Raw genomic sequence first — 20,588 nt, 5'->3', positions numbered from 1 at the left:
GGTTTTGCGCGAGGTCACATGCAGCTGTGCTGTGCGACGTAGTATGTATATATAACCGAACGGGGATAAAACGTTGCGGCATCCAAAATCGGATTCCAAAAACAAAAGCAATTAATCGCCAGTATCCGGAGGCATATTCGAACCGCTTAATTCACGTTTGGCCGATGCTCGCGCAATGTGGCCGCCACCGCGACGGAATGCCACTTTGGTGTCTGGAATGCGGTGTAATGATCGTAATCACCTAAGATTCAGTTACGGAGGAATGTTTCTCCGGTGCGGTATGTACGCGCTGGAGGCCACGCGAAGGAAATTAGAAGCGGAAACTCTAGGCGCGAGTCGAATAAAAAAAAAAAAGTCGATCGAGAGTGAAAAGTAGAGGAACCGCAAATTTTTGAATAACGCGGAATGATGAGGTATCATCGATCAGTATCAATTTTCGCGTGACCTCGGCCGTCGTAAGCGCACAAGCTCCATTTTTGCAAACATCATAGACGCGTCGGAAGACATTATTCTGTACATAGGAAATCTCAATATAAAAACTTACATTTTTTTATGTATAAATTCAAAGATACGAGAGCTCGAAATTCTCACGCGGAATGACATTGCTTTCTTTTTGCTATAAAATTCTCTTTGTGATACAAAATTTTTCCATGCGAAAATGAAATTCAGCATTTACGACAGCTCTTCTTTTTTTACGATAATGCGTACTCGCGAGAAAATTTTAGAATATTCTTTCCAGATCATGATAAAATTATACGTATGAATATATTAATTGAGAGGAATTATAATGTCAAATTTGATGACGTCTATGATACAGCGGCACGGAGGGCATCCTAAATCGATTCCATGCGGAGAGAAATTTATGCTGTTTCCCGACAGAATTGGATCGTGACGCAACAACCAGGAACCGCTTTAGGTTGCTCGTGATAACTTTGCTTCTAATTACTGTACTCCCCGAGGTACCCGCCCTCCTGTCCCGAACCGAACACTACCTCAGTGTCTAATTACTGTATGTTAGAGCGAAGATATTTGTGTTCTTGTTCTCCCGGCAGTTGGATACACAATGCGCGATATTCGGTACAAATGGAACGCCGGCCTACAGTCGGTCGGCATCTCGAACGAAGTGGAACTACCGCAGTTTCGCGTGCTCGGTCACAGGCAACGACAGACAACCATACACCTATCTACAGGTAGATATCCCCTCTTATTCGTTCTTCCTTCGAAACTTGGTCCAAAATTTTGCGTCGATATAATGTATGTATATATCAGAGAAAATGTGCGCTCAAATCATAATTATCATAATTATTTTCGCGGATAATAATGCCCTCGAAGCGAGATAATGATCTTATCTCAGGAATATGTGTAAACGTGCACTGCATTTACGCGGGATTTAACGCAGAATTTCTACGATGCATATTTTATACTTAAATAAGATTCATATTTTATATATATATATATATATATATATGTATGTATACAATATGAGTCTTATTTTATCCGCATCGATATGCACCGATCACTAGCGTCTTTCTCGCGAACACAATTAATTATGTAAGAACGAATTTATTCAATAAAGACTACTGTGTAGTCTTATGGCCATTCATTTCGACCGATCGACTGATTGACTCATCGGTTTTTCCCTACACTACAAAAGACGCAGACGTTAGTTGAATTACGTTTATCCATCGTTCCCAGACGTGATTTCCTCTTCACGCTTGTAGGTGGACGATATACTATTTTTACCTTTATCTTTTATTACACATAAATTACATATAAATTAAAACTTGCAGAAAAGCAAACGGTTCAATTTTTGTAGAGTCTCAAAATTTCGATATAATAAATATACCTGATTGATACAGTCGCTAATAAAATAGTATCACGTCCATCTCCTTTTGGCCCAACATCCATCATCTACAACATCAAAACAATAATCGACACGACGGACTCGTAAATACGGATGATGCTCCTTCGCTTCTCGATCGTATTTCACGATCGGGAAGATCGTCCACGATCTCTCATTACACGTCAGATATTCCGTCTCCACACGCCCCTTTGAAACGTTAATTTAATCCGGGCTCTCGATAGCTCTCGTCGCGAGAGAGCGCCTCTCACGAAGCAAGACAGAGAGTAAGATAAACCGAGAAGGACAGATAGATAGAAAGAAAGAAGGAAAAGAGAGTAAAGGGGAGAAAGTGAAAGAGAGCGGACTCGTGAGGTTTGATGGGGGTGCGAGGTAAGTGGAGGCCCCCTCGGAGCTGAAATGCGTTTGAGGGCTTCCGCGAAGGTACGTACCAACCGCGGGGGGTCTCTCTATTTTTTCAGTCGGATACACGATGAGGGACATCCGGTACAAGTGGAACGAGGGCCCGAACAGCGTCGGGGTCAGCAACGAGGTCTCCCTGCCTCAGTTCAAGGTCCTCGGTCATCGTCAGCGTGCCATGGAGATTAGTCTTACCACCGGTAACGTATGAAACACAACCCCACCCCCCCACCACCAACAAATAATTGTTCAACCCTCGCTTTTAACGGCATGGGTAAGGTGGAGAGACACGTGAGCGCTATCCGATGTCCGCAGGCGCAATTGCCGCTCGTAAGAGAAACTCGTCGTAAATCCTGTGTTACCTTACTTACGTAAAGCCGTCGATCGATCGATCGATCTCTCTCTTTCTCGCGATCTCACGCGTTTATTTAGCCTCGTCGAATAGCGGAGCTGGCTGGCATTTCGGCTCCGCCGCGCCTCAGAGCTCTGCGGTTCAGCCGCGAGAAGACTTTCTCCTTCAGAAATCATTGTTTCCACATTCCTTCGTTAAGGTGAAATTTCTGCGCAACACGCAATTATCTTCCATTATCGATCGTCAATAGAGTATATATATATATATACTCTTATTATTACCGTCAATTTCTGAGCCATCTTCTCTGTCTCTCGTGTTGCGAATAATCGGGATTATTCAATGATGAAACGACGCACTCGAGTCGAAAACAATCTTACGCAGTCACGAACGTCGTTTCAAACTTTCATCCTTCGATGCTTCGTACGCTCGTAATTATCCACTGATTACACCGCAGATGGTGATTAGATGATGCACATTCATGGCTAACGACATGGAAGGGCAGGTTAATGTCTTTCTTTCTCCTCGCTGCGCAAGAAATAAATTGTCGCCGATTCGCTAAAACGGAAAAGTGCCATTATATAGGATATGTGCGAATTGCGAGGCAGCTCGGATTTTTCATCCTCGTCGATTCTTTTCTCCTTTCGCAATCGCATATGTATATCTCGAACCTCCTGAACGCCGCCAGCACTTCATATACGGACATCTACATCGGCGGACATAATGTATATATAACAACAACAACGAGCCGCACAAAGAGTCGCCGCGCATCAACGACGAGAATTTCACTTAACATCCAGCCAGCTCTGGCGCGTCGTATTTCCGGCCGACGCAAGAAACGGAGAGAGCTACTCGCGAACAATAAAACCGCTTTTCCTGGCAAAGGCCAGCGATGGAACGGAAGCTGAAAAGGAGGAAAATCGAAGGCACACACAGAGAGAGAAAGAGAGAGAGAGAGACACGCAAGGGAACGAGAAGGCGAGAAAGAGAGAGAGAGATAAACGAATAGTGAGGAGGAAGGACAGTGAGCACGGGAGATAAAGAGACATTAAATAGCGCCTCTCCGTCTCCCTGTCCTGACCTTCGATCTTTTAATCGTAGGGAATTACTCGCGGCTGGCCTGCGAGATCCAGTTCGTACGGTCGATGGGCTACTACCTGATCCAGATCTACATACCCTCGGGGCTGATTGTCATAATATCGTGGGTGAGCTTTTGGCTAAACCGAAACGCGACCCCCGCTCGGGTGGCCCTCGGAGTAACCACTGTGCTCACTATGACGACCCTAATGTCCTCGACGAACGCGGCGCTACCAAAGATCTCCTACGTCAAGTCCATCGACGTCTATCTGGGCACCTGCTTCGTCATGGTCTTTGCCTCGTTGCTCGGTGAGTGCGATCGTGTACTCTTCCGTGCCTTTACGTCGCTGCCATTAAGCTTTCCATCCTGCGTCCTCTCATATACTCCGTATAGCTCGGAGCCGTGCCGTTCCAGTAGCGAGCTCGTAGAGTATCGTAGACGGATACTTGTGCAGGGCTCACGTGACAAATGCAAGAGACCCATCTTCCTCGAAATCGTTATTTATCGTGCGACGATAAGAGAGGGCCCGTTTGGAAAAACTATCATTTTATGATGATACGGCGCCTCGTAAATCGTTGATTTTCACGAAGCAATCGCAAAAGCATGAAAAATCAATGCGGTGAGAGTCCCGCGGGTATATTATCTATTTCGATCGATTTAGCCCGAACACACGGCCTGATGACACATAATATATTTATATACACATACATATATATATACACATTGTTGCGTTTTCATAACTGCGATCGCGAGTACCTCATTACGTACGACACCAAGGTACTTCGCCATCGCGGTGCTCTGCATGGCAGCAGGATTTCCAGGGAAATGGCTTTCTTTCATCTGCACGTGAGCTCTACACAAGTACCGGGAGCGCAAGCATGAGTGAGATTCTCGACGGATGGAAGTGGGGCCCGTGAAAAACCGGGCTTTTCCCCCCGGGTCTTACAGTGGCAGACGTGTCGTGGCATTGAATGGTTACGTGTTTTCATTCCCGTGGATTCTTCTTCTTCGCAGAATACGCCACGGTGGGCTACATGGCGAAGAGGATTCAGATGCGGAAGAATCGCTTCCAAAAGATTGCCGAGAGCATGAAGGCCGCGAGCGAGAATCCAGGACCGCCGCGCGTGCCCGGCGATCATGGCGATCACGCGCCTAAGCAAACTGTGAGTAACGTCGACCGGAGTGTCGTCGTGCCCGAATTTCTTTTTTTTTTTTTTTTCTTTTTTTCTCGTTTGTTTCTCTTCCATACAGAATGTCGTTTCGTCACCGCGACATTTGTTACCAGGAGATCCAGACGTACTAATGCTCCTCTGGACGAGTTAACACGCTTTCTTTCAGCGCATACGCGATCGGCACATCCAGACGCCGATCGTGGCACAATTATATTTCTCATGGCATAATCATATAATAATACTTGGTTCATCATTTTACGGCTCTCGGCAGAGAGAAGGGGATTCACGTGCTACTAAAAATGTTAGATAAATATATATCGATGTTTGTTTTCCGCCTACATCAGCACAACGAAGAAAGTCCCATCAATTTTAAATGATATAGAAATTTAAACGAACAAGATAGCACGTGGTATTGAATAATGTGACAGTTGTGACCAAAAACAAATCTTTTCGATAATCATCGGCACACACAGAAAAGGGACATTAGAGCTAATCATCGAGCTCTTCTCCTCGTCACAAGGGCAGGCTCAACGGGACGGAGCCGAGCATTATCCTCGTTCCGGCTCAGCACATACCATCGCGCGATTTAAATATGCACTCTTCCCCCTTTCCTAAAAAACTAGAAACAGCAGGCGACTCGTAAAAGGTCAAAAGCTAAAAGGTTCTGCGAGATGAATTCCCATTCGGCCGCGCAACACGCTGGACACCCATGAATACGACGCACTATAAATTTTCTTTTAATCTTCGATATTGTAGAGCGGGAAAATGAAAAATATTAAAGGACCGAAAAAAAAAAGTGAAAAAGAAGAGCGCATTATGAGGGAGAGAGGGAACAAGAAAGAAATAAATGAACGGACGACAGGGATGAACGAGACGGACGACAAAAAACGCTCGTAAAGGGTCGACAGAATAAAACATTTTAATTAATTATTGCTGGAAAGTTAATTCATTATTCATGATTTGGCGGGAGACGCTCGAGACGATAAATATGACGATACACTATAATATAATTATATATATAATCATATATTCCTAATAATTATATATTTCTTCCAAGATTTTTACAGCTCGATCATTATTCTCTTTGAAATGTTAGACAGATATTACTAGATTTGATATTTTGATAATTTTATTAATTTTATTTTTCAGAGAGAGATGCGTCCATTTGATAATAAAAATAATAAAACTGTCAAAATTATATCCCACAATTTTTTTTACAGCATATCTTACAGCATTCTCCAATATATATCTAAAATGTCTGTGTGTGCAGTCATTAATATTCATTTGATCAAAAATGAAACTCTAATAATCTTGCGCGTCCAATCATTTTGTGCGTCAAATAAATACAAAATCTATTCCCTCCTCCGCATCTCTCCATCCCGACGATATATCTATATAAATAGCACCATATACACCAGCTTCTAACTCGAATTTTCACAAATCTCTTTTGCTTGAGCACGAGCAGCCGTCGCACCGCGCGTTTCTACGAACCGCGGTCCTTTTACGAGAGACTTTCCCTCGTTTTTTACACTACGTTTAGCCGAATAAAAGCCAAAACAGACGCGCAACGGCGCGAAACTAAAAAGGCAGGTGAGTCTCTCGAACACCGATCGCCCCGATTAATCACGTAAAAATCAGACGTCACCGCTATTAAACGATTAAAAAAAAAAAAATACACAATGCCCGGTCCTCGGTGTCGCATGTCACAATGTCCGACAAAGTAAGGGGTAAACCTCGGGTGAGGAACACCCCACGGCGAACTGCCGTGTCTCTTGTAAGTGGTCCCGTGTTGTCCAGGAGGTGCGGTTCAAGGTGCACGACCCAAAGGCACACAGCAAAGGTGGGACACTTGAGAACACCATAAACGGTCGCGCCGATGAGGAATCGGCGGGCGCGCCGCAACATATTATTCATCCTGGCAAAGACATCACCAAGCTCTACGGTATGAGTAGACCATGTACGCACATTTACTACACTATTTTACCCTTCGCCTGGCAAGCTATCAAACAAAAATATTTTTAGCTTGGCAGGCTGTCTATTTCAACGAGCTTCTGAACGGGGCATATATATACATATATATATATAACAAACGTCACTGTACGGCTTAACCGTCAGCGAGCTTGTGAGACCACTGGCGTGGCATCATCGTCCGAGCCTGATAAGGCTTAATATTGATATCGAGAATGGTTTGTCAACTCTTTCTCAAAATTATAAAATAATATAATTATATATACATATATATATATATATATATATACACGATGATGCCACGGGCCTGCGACCGTTGTGTATTATACATATATCTTTCTGCGCTTCAATCACCGTCCGAAATCGCTTGTCACTGACGTTATGCTATGAAAAGCTTCTTGCATTGAGAAATTTTTATGTATATATACATACGTATGTTTATATATATATATATACATACGATTTATTTTCAAGCATTACGATGCACTATATTTAGACGCTTTTTTCCTTGTACTCTCTCGAGAGAAAACGGCACCGCGCGAAATCGGAAGCTCACTGAAATATGCAATTGTCTTCCCTCTACTCTCATGCGCCACTTATTCTAAGTCATCTTGACGTTCCCTTAAACAGGCATCACGCCGTCGGACATCGACAAGTATTCCCGCATCGTGTTCCCAGTGTGCTTCGTCTGCTTCAATCTGATGTACTGGATCATTTATCTCCACATCAGCGACGTGGTTGCAGACGATCTCGTGCTGCTCGAGGAGGCGAAGTAAACGACGACGTCGAGGCGCTTCGTATCGAGAAGAAGGGAGAGCAAAAAGTACAGGCGGAATCGAGCACTTGAAGGAGGGACAAGACGAGAGAGCCGGTTCGTAAGGAAGAAGGAAGACGAGAAAAAAAACGGTGCGGAGGAACGCGAATCCCAGGCGCGTTTGGTGGCCACTTCGAGGCGCAAGTAGTAAAAGCGAACGACAAGCGAGACCAGCTCGCGAGCAGGAGAGCGCTTCATGTCCATCTCGAGGACGCTCAGCGACTTCTTTCGCGACTGCGAAGTTAACAGCGGGCGTATTAGACTCGGAGTAAGACCACTTACTCGCGATCTAACGGAAAGTATGTATAAAAGAAAAAAGCGAACGCTTTCGTGTCGCTCCGAAAGAGACGCGGCTGACCAAACGCGCGCTCCAACTACTGCGTGGTGGCTTCTGTCGCGATTATTACTCCAGACAAAGATGCTCTCGTTCGTCAATCAACGATCGACCTCGCGTAAAGTCTCGGCTAACGTCTCGCTCTCCACGAGGTGTCTTCGTTAAAAGACTCATATATATATATTATATATCTATATATATATATATATATATGTATAGACACGTGTGTCGCGCGATGTACAAGGATACCTATATTACATATGTCGCGGCGTAAACGGGCAAAACAGAGGCTCAAAAATTTCCGAAAGCGAATCTCTACGAGCATACATACCATAAAACATTGCCAGGTATTTCTAGGTATTCCTAGTTCTTAAACGGAGAAAATACCTTCGATATAAACACTTGTCAATTTAGCCACCATTATATAGTAACGTTAACTAACGCTAAGGACAACACCGAGACTCGTCGGTTTGAAGCGACAGTTCAATCGAGAACGGCTCGAGGGGAGACGGAAAAATATAGGATTATCGACGTTCGTCGAGGTCGAGGATAAATCGTCGCTCTGTCACGCCGTCTGCAGCGCTCGTACGCGGACGGAGGAAACGTAGCGGAAATCGTGCGGTGGCATGTGTGTGCGTGCATGCGAGCGAGCGAGAAAGAGAACGCGAGAGAGAGAGAGAGAGAGAAAGAGAGAAAGAATGACACGAGCGTGAATGTGTGCGTGAAGGTGAGCGCGGAATGAAGAAACGACGGACAGGAAAGTTCATATTCCGAATGAAGATATAAACGATGTACTATTGGAGACTGGTGCGACTTATTACTTAAGTAAGTACAGTATAAGTATATGTATATTAACCATATATATATGTATATATATATATATATATTTATTTATATATATATATATATGTATATCTATATATATATGGCGCGCGTACGCGGCCGCGTTAGATACGCGCGTGCATGCATATTAGATACGTGCGTGCACACACGCGTACGCAGGACGCGTACAAACGATCGATAAGCGAGATCTACGAAAAACAAGAAAAAAAAAAACTAGGGAACTCTGTGCGATACGGGACGCTTATGACGAAAACGGCTTCGATTTTACGGTAGCGGCTTCTTCTCAGCATCCGCATTTATTTGGATTATGGCCAAGCAAAAGCCAAGTCTCTCTCTCTTTTCATTTCGTAGAACTTTTTTACGATTTTTAACAGCGCGATACTTTTGTATTTTTCTCCGTATACGTATATACACATACATATATGACTTGCGCGCGTCGTCGCTACATATCGTGAAATCGCGTAACTCTTCGTCTACTTCGTCGTCGGGGATGTTTCTCTCTTTGTACGCGTGTATACGTGCGTGTGCGCGCGGCTCAATCGGGAGTACTCTTAGCTCGTACTACGTAGTCGCGACTGTTTACATAGGGACGTATGACGATTATAGATCGGACGTAAAAAACATTCCAATAGAGTCGAGAAAATCAAGATGGGGATAGCGAGCCAAGACAGAATATACAACTCTCTCTTTCGGCACTCGTATATTGCACTGATATATCTACTTTTGCCTGAAGAAGATTCTCGCGAGAGAACAATGAATATATAATTAACGTCACGCGGATATATATTTGTATCATTTGTAATGAATTAAAATTAATGGACGTGTCTTTTATTCGATTATATATAAATGGAGGCGGAGAAATAATGAGAATAAATTTTGTATAACCGCGTTTGGAATATCTTGTTATTCGCGAAATACTGAAACATTTTCTATCGAGAGATTTATATTTTAATTGTGTGTCTTTTTATACCGTCAACGTGACGCAATGAATTTTAATTTCGATTTAAATCGCTACTAATTCTGTCAATATCCTCTATGGCACTCACATTTATATATATGCAGAAAATGGAAACTATGAGATACAATTTTGCTTTTATCTACATGGATTGCTTTCAGCTCCGAACGTATAATAATCTTCTTATTCCGCAAAGTATTTCGTTGCACGAGAAATGTTTTTATCACTTTTAATTAACGTTGATTGCATAGTTTTTTTACTTCCCTTTTTTATTCGCTACTCGCGCTTTCTGAAATTCTGCTCACCATTACAAACCATCGATCACACTTACAAGAAGCTTCCAAAACATATATTAGGAGAGCTTTCTTTACTTATACATATACAGGTTGTTCTGACAACTTAGCATTTTCTTTTGTCAAATAGTCAATTCTTTCTTAGCAAAGCTTGGATTATAAGTAAATGCCATTTTCTTGTTTCTTTAATCAAGAAAATTGTGTATTCTAATAATTAAATTTAATTTTCAATTAAAATTCTATTAATCTTGATTTAAAATTAATTAAATATAAAAGTTTTAGTACTTTATTAAATTTAAAATTCATATTAAAGTTATTATATTATTTTATTATTATCCAATTTAATGCTCAACTTTTTAAAAACTCAAGCGTTTGCCAATTTTCAAACATTTATAATATAAAGAATAATTTTTAATATTTGCGATATAGAAAAAGCGCGCGCGAAGGGAAAACTTATAAAACATTATATATATATGCACTCTCTCTTTTTGCTAGTTTCTCTCTCGTCCTTCGAACCTAGCGGCTGACTGCAAGCTGGGCCGTAGAAGCTTGCCATTCAGGATATCGACCAGCTGACACGCCCAACCCACCCTCCGACTCTTTCTCGCCCCTTCTACGTTATCGTTCTTACTCTCTCTCTCTCTCTCCCGCTCTCTATTCTTGTCCTCCATTCTACTTCGCAATCGCCAAATAGTCCAGTTATATCGGACGCTGTCAGTCGTTCATTTAATAACGAGATCCTTGCCTTAGTACTCCGCGAGAATTCTTTATGAAAATAGGAATCCTTAGCCGGGGATTCTGTCTTGGACCGCTATCCTCAGATATTTGAGAGAAACGAAGGAGGGATTCGAGCGTCACGTTCTGCCAATGTGAAAACGCGGAATCGTGCGATTTTTATTAGATAACGTCAGTTATCTTTATCGACTCTATCATTGAAAGTTACGAGTATCACGAGTCGACGACTATATGAGCATTCGTTTAAAAGATATGCTTAAATTTAATTAACAGGGTTTCTTTTATCTAGAGAACAACGCTTTAATTATGCAAAAAACGCTTAAAACAGAAAAATATAAAATTATTTCGTAAAATCGTTTAGTTGTTAAAACTAAAAATATTTAAGTATTTACATCAGATTTTAAAAATTTTAATTTATATATGCGCGGATTCAAAATGCGCGATTTTTTCTAAATAAATATTAAAAATAGTATTTTATAAAATACTTAAAAAGCATTTAACATAAATTAAAAAATGTTTTAAATTAAAATTTGATTCTAAAATATGGTTAATATTAAATTCTCATGAGTAGAATATTAAGAAAATCTCGACATTTTCAATTTACTTACGTCATTTTTATATCTTTCAACACATGTTGCATTCAAAGATGATTAATTAAAATCGCGTTATAATTTTAATCGGATTTCAGTTGCCGCAATAAAATTTCTTTCAACGCGACTGACTTTTCGTATTTCTTCAGGTATGTGAACGCGATTATACAACATCCGACACAGACTTACGCCCTATGTATTCACGAAGCACAAGCGCGATAATAATTCTTGATCGCGGATTTAATCGAGTGATCGCAGCGACTTATTTGGCTCTCACATTTTCCGTGTCGAACATTCAAACATCCGATTTCTGATCGGTTCTCTCGGTCACGCGACAATGCAAATAACGACGATGCGCGAGAAGGTGCAAATCGCGTGCCTGACCCTCGTTCGTTTCTTTCTTCGGCTACGCTCGTACATAATATGTAAGTATCGATACACTTCCACGTCCGCCCTAACCGGAAGCATTGTGTGCAATTTATATAACTCTGTACATCCGTTATCTACTCGGAGTCTCTATATAATAACGAAAAAGGTGGGAGAAAGAGAGGATCTAACTCGTTTTATCGTTGTGATATATTCTATGATAGCTATATGCATTTAATCGCGCATATATACGATGACGTACATATATGCGTGCCTATTGTTTACACTGAAACCTTAAGCCGGGCAAACAAATAACGGGAATTGACGCGTCCATGATGAAAGATGACGATGAAAAATTCTTCCTTAGGTAGGTGTGTAGTTAAGTATTAAGTAAAACGAACTAATTAATAATATAATAATTAATTATTTGCACGAATAATAAAATAATTAATGTAATGAAAAGTACATGTATCTCGCGATGTAACGTGTAATGAAGTTTTGAAATCGCGAATCAGCAATGTTCCTTTCGGATACGCCATGTTAAGCCAATTTATTAATCGTTAATGTAATCAATGATAAATGATGCTTTCATAATTCACAATAATCAATTGCGGGAATTAATTCTTTAAGAACAATTATGCAAATCTGCTATAATCCTATATAGAAGTTTTATTCCTCATTCATTTGATTCATTTATTATAATATTATAGAGAACGTCTTGTTATCATCTATGTAAGGTACTAACGTAAAAATAATTAACGTAACGCTTAATTAAATTTCTGAACACATTTGCTTTATTTTAATATTCTTGTGCTTGAGAAACCAATTTAATGCTTTAAAAGATTAGGTAACGGAAAAAAAACTTGATAGCAGGAATGTGTGTAATCTCATTTATTTGCGATAATTTAATCACTTCAACGCGATTCCTTGTGTCGAATATTTAACAAACTGCGTTAAATGCAAATCGACATACAAGACGCGTCAATTCCCAGGAAGACACGCCACGGTCGACCATTATTATAATTAGCCTCATTGAAATTAGTATTACCTTCGTTATTATTTTTATTACCGTTAATATTATATATGACCGTTTAAAAGAAGATTAAATAAATGATCTCTATTCTCTGCTAGGATGAATGATACTTGCGTTATCGGTGGGTACTTATTATATATCGCGTATAACATTAACAGATAAAATCGTTACAAAGAGCACCATCGATGCGCAAGTATCTTGAGATTTAAAGAAAGGAATGAAGAGAGAAAAACAGAATACTATTAATATTATATAAATCGATCACCTTGTAAATACGAGTTTTATACAGAGCATTGTATTCGTTAAACAAAGAGAGTACCTACTGCGAAATAATATGTGTATATATATATACGCATATACATATATACATATAAAAATTATATATATATATATATATATATATATATTATACATATACACATATACATATTATATATATAATATATATATGCAAATGTAGTGCACACGAGAATGTGACTGTTCGCACATATTTAGGTAAATTACTTTTAAAGTATAGGAAAAAAAGAAAAAAACCAAAGTAGACTGGAACGTCGGGGGGGAGTCGAAAAAAACTCAGTACGCGTATGTTCATTCGTTCATTCGTTCATTCGTTCGTTCGTTCGTTCGTCCATACGTCCGTTCGTAGCGTATATAGGTCATGATAATCGACAGTTCGAAATTAATTACTTGGCAACCATCTATGTAAAAATGGCGAATTCAAAATATTTTCCGCGATCACCGACAGATCGATAAAGACGACTAGAAGAGTTAATCTGTGGGCTCGTAAATATAAATATATCTCATATTTATCATTATGCATAGATAAGAATAACATGAACGAATTCTACGTGTGATAAAATTTTTTGTTAATGCATCTATATATTAGACATTCGCAATCATTATATTCATCCGCGGATGTAAACGTAAAAATTGCTCAAAACATGGTTGTCAAATTTTCAACAGATGTATATAAATCACAAGTAATTTTGAGTTTTACAGCAGAGAAATATAATTGTTTGTAGATAATAAAAAAAAAAAATATATATATATATATTAATAAATAATATTATAATATTTATAAGTGTTGATGCGCGCGTAGAAATGTCTGAGGAAGTTTCTCATGTAAACTATTCGTAAAACAAGTCTTGCCTCAGATTGCATTATTTCATTTCATGACCAAAAATGATCATAGTTGCGAAAAATTATCAACAGAACACGTGCTCACGTCGTACAATCATCGTTGCCGCGAACGAAAAACTCTTCTGGACGGCATGCAACATATGGCAGAATCGCGCCGCCGGTGTGCATACTCTGACAAGACCACGACAGTTCAAACTGCATTGTAACGAAAACTGCCAACTTCATATTGCAATATACGTTTTAGTCAATCGTGGCGAGAGAAGGAGAGAGGAAGAAAGATCGACAAAAAAAAAACGACGAGAAGTAGAGCGAGCAGTGAGACTGCACTATTTTCTAAGTGACAACGAGAAACGTTGATGTATCTCGATCGCGTCGATTGATCAACGCGGAATACTTCACGAAAGATTCCTCGATGCTGATCAACTTGTTTTGACTTGGTTGACTTAATTCCGTAACTTTGCGATCCTATAATAAAATTCTGTAGGTCAAAAATCATTTTTAATTCGATCGGGAGAAAATGTCAAGGCTGCTCTATAAACGATTTCACAAACAACTCTTGATCGTTTCATAAATATTCGATGAATATAAAAATGTAGCGTATTGCAAATGTGACAAGTTATTTTATGTTTACGTTAATTTATACGATGTAGAATTTTGATCAGCTTCACAAATATTTGTAATTGAGTAAATGTTCGAAATAGATCTTGCGGAATATAAATAAACGAATTGCAACTGAAATATCTTTATTCTACGAGATTCATCAATTGTGACTGTAATAAAACGCTTTAAAGAAAATAGATGTAAATAGATCGATAAATACTTATAAAAGATTGGGGAAAGAGAGACTCGTAATTTTAAAAGCAAAAAATACGTGATCATTTTATTCGTGCCACAAGCGAGAAATACCAATAACATACAGATCGTTTGCATTTAACCAGAGCCCTGAAACATTTCTCGCTTGTCGCCGGAGATTCCGAAGTTTCTACCAGCTGCTTCCGATATTTCTCTAACCGCTGTTCATTCGGGACAGTTGAGAATTTCGAGTATCATCGAATCAAATTTCAGGGATGCAGTCTGCATGCAGTTATCGCGGTTCGCGTTTTCCAAAGGATCGAAAGCATCCAATGTCATTCATTGCGATCGAGACCATTTCGTGAATTACTCTCGCGATTGATCTGGATCGACGGAAATTGCAAAATACGATGGAAAAATGCGTCCCTCCTCGTGTGAAGACGGGAAAGTTTGCATTGCTTCGCATTAAAAAAAAAAAAAAAAAAAAAAAAAAGCAGGAGAGTGTGGATCGGCGAACGCGAACGAAACTCTGAATGAAGGAACGAAGACGAAAGTATGGCGAGTGCGGCGCGACGAGTCGTCTCGACGAGAGTACCAAATTCTAAAATGTATTTAAAGACACACGCTAAACTGCATTATACTGTAGAAACGTATTCTACCATCGTAAACTGTAAGGAGGACAATGTAGATACACACGTAACTTAAATATACACATATACATAAACATGACATATGCAGCCGTCTGCACGTATAAATATATATACACACAACATACACGATATACACATCAAACACATAAAAATACCCTTATAGGTCGGGCGATTGCCATCTCGAAGCGATTATATATATAATTAATGATATATATACATACTTATATATATATACATATACCGGCACTAGGTAGACAGGTACACGTACCGAGTATACCTACACTACCTGCAACTTTCTACTCGGCTGCGATGCCGACAGTGGGAGGCGAAAAAAAAGAGTGAGAGAGCGAGAGAGAGAGAGAGAGAGAGAGTGAGAATGAAAGAGAGAGAAAGGAGAAAAAACGAAAAGGCTGACGAAAGAGAACCGATGTAAGATGTGTAACCGGTGGAGGAGAGACATGTAACGTTCGCTTGTGCGGCGCGCAATAGTGCGAATATACACATTAATAAGCTTAGACATAGGCTAATATAGAAATCTGGGGAATATACGAGTGTCTGTCGTAATCTGGGGTGTGTATCCGTTTGTGTAAGAATGCCGCGTGTCTACTACATACACCGGAAGTATGTACGTGCGTGCGAGAATCTCCGTGCTCTGTATCCCATTGCGGAAGTTCCTGTTCCTCGAGACGGCGACAAAAGAAGAGGAAGATTGCGGGGATGAAAGATGATAAAGATGACAAAGAAACTTATCGAGATTTTGTAGATATTATCCGATTCGCGCGGGGGCCGCCAGATCTGCACGAAAAACAGCTGATCCTTTCTATTGTACGTACGAATGGAATGTCACGAGCGAATAACAAGGCTAGATATACATCTAACAATTTTATTTTTCGTAATCGTGCTAAATAATTATTTATTTTATCAAACGCTTTCTCGCTCTGTTTTTTTTTTCACTTTTATTAACAAACATTAGATATGTAAATATATTGACAATGCCTCTATTTTTTAACGACTCGTTTAAATATATAGCAAACATTAAAATCATCGATTTAAATATGTAATGTTTTATATCGTATCTATAATATTACAAACATTCTTTAGAAACAGAAATGATTGAGGAACGATATGGTAATTACAAAAAAAAAGACAAATAATTTATCTGAGAAAAAATATCGATTATTAGACAGTAATACTTAATTTTATTCAGCTTTCTTCGCATTTGCGTTATTAATCAAACAATTTATCATAAGAGAATTTCACTGTCAAAAGTCGTTTTTCCGAAAATAAAGAATAAGAGAGATGAAAAAGCGATACTGTGTCTCCATAGGGACAGTCATCCATCTTAGAACAAAAAGTAGAAGAAGAAAGTCATTTTGAAAGAATAAAATTCTTGAGTGTATATCAGCCTGAACGATATAATGTGAGAAAACCAATGCGGAAAAATAAAAAAGAGAAAGACATCTCTGCTAATAGAAAGGAAAAGTAGGTCAGATCCTGGCAAGCGCCCTCATTTACGATTAGCCGCGCGCTATTAAGGCCATTTTTTGTAATATCCGAATAAAATGCATGGTCGATGATGATGTACGAAAACTTACTCACTTATTCTCTGCGATCGAACGATTCAACCTCTGGGGAAACTTGAAACTGACGAAGGACCAGTATCTCAACGGAATGCGCCCCTTATTATTTGGCTGCAAATCTACGTCTACTACAATCTGCTAAATCTCGAGAACGATTCTCGATAGTGAGAGTATTGAACATTATTGTCAATTGTCCACCTCTGACATATTTACTTCCATCAATTTCTTATGCAGTGCATGAAGATTAGAAAATAGATATACATAAGAGATATATAGAGAATAAGACTTTCAATTCTCCAATATCCAATTCTCTGGAAGATTTTTACTATCGAGAATCGTTATTGAGAATAAAACTTTTGAGGGATACATATAAATCAATTTTTGCCAAGTCACAAATTTTCTTAGAATGCACCTTATCTACTTGTCAGCGATTTCTTTCTTTGACTGATCATTTTTTAATTACAAAGTAGCGCGAGTTGGATCGAACAGCATTCGTTGTAAATAAATTAAAGAGCGAGGACGAGCGAGAGTGGAAGCAAAAAACGGAAAAGTGGAGTGAAAGAATGCATCCTACATTCAAAATGCATGATCATGTTATGATCATATTTTGACATTCTCGCGTTAACTGTAAAGTAATTGGACCGTTCATTCCGACTGCCGAAGGAAAAGAATACGCCAAAGAGACGCGAAAATAAATATCGTTTTGGCCGAAAACAATTTAGCGGCCGATAGAGGCAAAAAATATATATATATAAAGAGAAGGAAACGGAGAAATAAAATGAGGATTCTCCTAGTTACTTGCTCATTGAAATAATATTCTAAATAACGTTCGCGTAAGAGAACGAAAGTCTAGATACGCATCACTATAATGCAGAATAACTCTACGTACAAATAAGTAAGATGGCATACACGCGTTAATATTCGCGCACGCCTCAAGTTGTTCACAATTAAAGAAAGAAAAAAAAGAAAAGATTTAACTTCTATCGAGAGAGATTTAAGAAGGTGTTAATTTCTAATATACCTTAAACACAAAACAGAAATTAGGCGAAAGGGTATCGATCCGCATCAATCGACGAACGCGAGCAATCGGTACTCGTGCATGCTTACAAATGTATCGTGATCCACGTGATAGCGAAAGTGAATGTGTGTTGGCGAAAAAAAATCACGAATTTTACAGAAATATAATATAAATGTCCGATCGCTGCGATTCGCTTGAAAAAATTATTTTATAATTTTTTATTTTGCTAGTTTCAAAAATTGACATGTGCAGAATAAGAGTTTATTAATTGCCCTTTTATTTTTCGTATTTTTCCTTCAGCCGAGCTAAGCTCAAAATAAATAATCTAACGAAATATTCATGGTTTACTTTGTGCAAAACACAATTGTCCATTCAAGAAGAAGACAAAGAGTATCGAATCAATGCGATCGAGAGCATTGAAACACGGTGATATCGTCATTTTTTAATTCTTATCCTAGCGCGCATTGGCCTACAAATATTTTTATTTTTATAAAAAAAGAATGTATTATGTTTGTATATATTTTTTTTAAATATTCATTGAGTATATAAATATATGTAAAATTCTTCGCGACCGATTTTTAATGGAAATTGTTATTTTTTTCAATTAGAATGAGACTTCGCCAACATTCTCGCCTAGGATATGAATCAATATAGAACGAATATACTTATACACATTGTGCACGTACGAACAAGTATAATTAACAAATAAAGACGACACATTGCATGATCGATATACCTAACAAATTATCACCAGCGCGCGTGATACATTATTATGTAAAATTTTTATTGCGTGAGTAAAACATTATATTATCGATGAAAATAAGTATGTACATACCTTGCAAACAATAAATCTCGTCCTTTTCTTCGTGCATGGGGGACACTTCCGGCCATTTCCGGTCAACCGGCTTTCACACATGTAAATGTTAAATCCACGCGAAAGTTTTCATTCCTCTTGATAAATAAACACACGCGACACTACTGTATGTATGCGAATGTCTGTGCTGCGTGCATGAAAATAATTCTGAATCAGACGCGATGGATTGTGTAGTCTGAAAAAGAAGAGAAGATAAAGATTAAAAGTAAGATTAAATTAATATAATTCAAGTCAAACGTGCACGTATCATTATGTTTTTGAATCCCGCGATTTCACCTACGGATTAGCTATCTACAATTGCAGTCTGTCACCGTTGCGGTATATCTACTTAAAACTATATCGATTCTCTACTCGATTCATTTCATCGGTTGTCACCTTTAATTACTGATAATTAGTAAAAACTTACTCGTTTTCGTCCCGTTTGCGAGAACCGAACTCGGCGCGTGCAACTATACTTCAACTGAATCTTTGCTGCTGTGCTGCAGATGGCGCCATTTTCCAAATATAAGATACCTGTACCAGTATGATACAACTGATATCGAAGAGGACGTCGAAAAGTAGAAAACTTTTGCTGGTTTTCGTTTATCCAGAGAGAAACCTACTCTGTGGACGCTTACCTTGTTTAGTACCACCATCTATACTCATCTTAGAATCTAGAATTAGTTAAAATTCATTGATTGACACTGCCGATAAAATCATTAAAAGATACGTAATTAATATACATACTGTAGTATTACATTCATAATAAATGAGAAAATTTTAATATCACACATAAAAATTTATATTACACATATTATATATGATTTATTTTATTATAACAATAATACTCTATAAATTATTAAAATATTATATAAAATAAGTTTTATTTTTTATTCTCTTTGAAATTATCTTATCAAGAGTAATTAAAATTTGAGATTTTTCTTTCTTTATTAAGAATAATCTGCATACATACATAAATGAAAGTATTTCAATAATAATATATATGTATCGATTTTCATAGTATATGTTAGAATAGTAAAAGATTATGTTGCAGAAAAATATGAAATGCAATTAAATTTACACATTTATTAAAATGTTATGTAAAATAATTTTTATTTTATCTAAAAAGTTATTATTTTATTTTCTCTGCAATTATCTTATCAAGAGTGATTTTTATTAAAAATTTTTCTTTTTTCACCGAGAATATAATCTGCATGCAAAAATAAAAATATTTCAATAATAATATATATTTAATAGTATCGATTTTTATAGCATATATGCTAGAATAGTAAGATAAAGAAAATAAAAGTAACAAAAATAGTAAAGTATAATAATAAAAAAGTATTTCAATAATTATATTCAATAATATATATTGATTTTTATAATATGTGCAGAGAATTGTGAGAATATGTGTTTATACATGCATAGAATATTCTGAGTCAAAATTAATACATGTAATACGAACACGCGCTAATCAATAATTTCATTAGTAATTTCAAAAAATTGATTTAATTAGCCTTTAAAATGAAACAAATGCATGTATTAAACAAGACTTGATAAGCGTTTTAATTGAATCCGTCAAAATGTTCCGATATCAGAAGCCAGTATACCTTATCACAAACTGATAAAACAATGCCGACAGAATACTTTGTTGAATTATCAACAAGAGAATATGTTAATATTTAGTTATCAGTTGCAATAACTCGTCTGTAGATTTCTTCAGATTTTAGAACTCGAAGCTATAGTTGATAAAAGGCAAAAATAT

General features: G+C 38.1%; 1 protein-coding gene across 5 annotated transcripts in view; it reads left to right on the top strand.

Moving 5' to 3' along the window:
- Nucleotides 1–16,952, top strand: part of Rdl (Resistant to dieldrin) — a 77,163-nt gene extending 60,211 nt beyond the window's left edge. For 2 of the 5 annotated variants that reach the window (XM_029316763.2, XM_029316762.2), the window contains exons 6-10: nucleotides 2,323–2,460; nucleotides 3,711–3,995; nucleotides 4,702–4,850; nucleotides 6,657–6,816; nucleotides 7,458–16,952. In XM_029316763.2, the coding sequence (XP_029172596.1) occupies nucleotides 2,323–2,460; nucleotides 3,711–3,995; nucleotides 4,702–4,850; nucleotides 6,657–6,816; nucleotides 7,458–7,603 (878 nt within the window). In that variant the 3' untranslated portion in view covers nucleotides 7,604–16,952. Of the gene's footprint in view, nucleotides 1–1,052; nucleotides 1,191–2,322; nucleotides 2,461–3,710; nucleotides 3,996–4,701; nucleotides 4,851–6,656; nucleotides 6,817–7,457 lie in introns of all 5 variants that reach the window. The other 3 variants (XM_085487045.1, XM_029316764.2, XM_029316767.2) reach the window with 3 other exon arrangements.
- The last annotated feature ends 3,636 nt before the right edge of the window (nucleotides 16,953–20,588 follow it).

Source organism: Nylanderia fulva, unplaced genomic scaffold (assembly GCF_048542155.1).
Source record: "Nylanderia fulva isolate GAGA-0341 unplaced genomic scaffold, ASM4854215v1 Scaffold5, whole genome shotgun sequence".
Lineage (NCBI taxonomy): Eukaryota > Metazoa > Arthropoda > Insecta > Hymenoptera > Formicidae > Nylanderia > Nylanderia fulva.
This window is presented reverse-complemented; position numbering and strand designations above follow the sequence as displayed.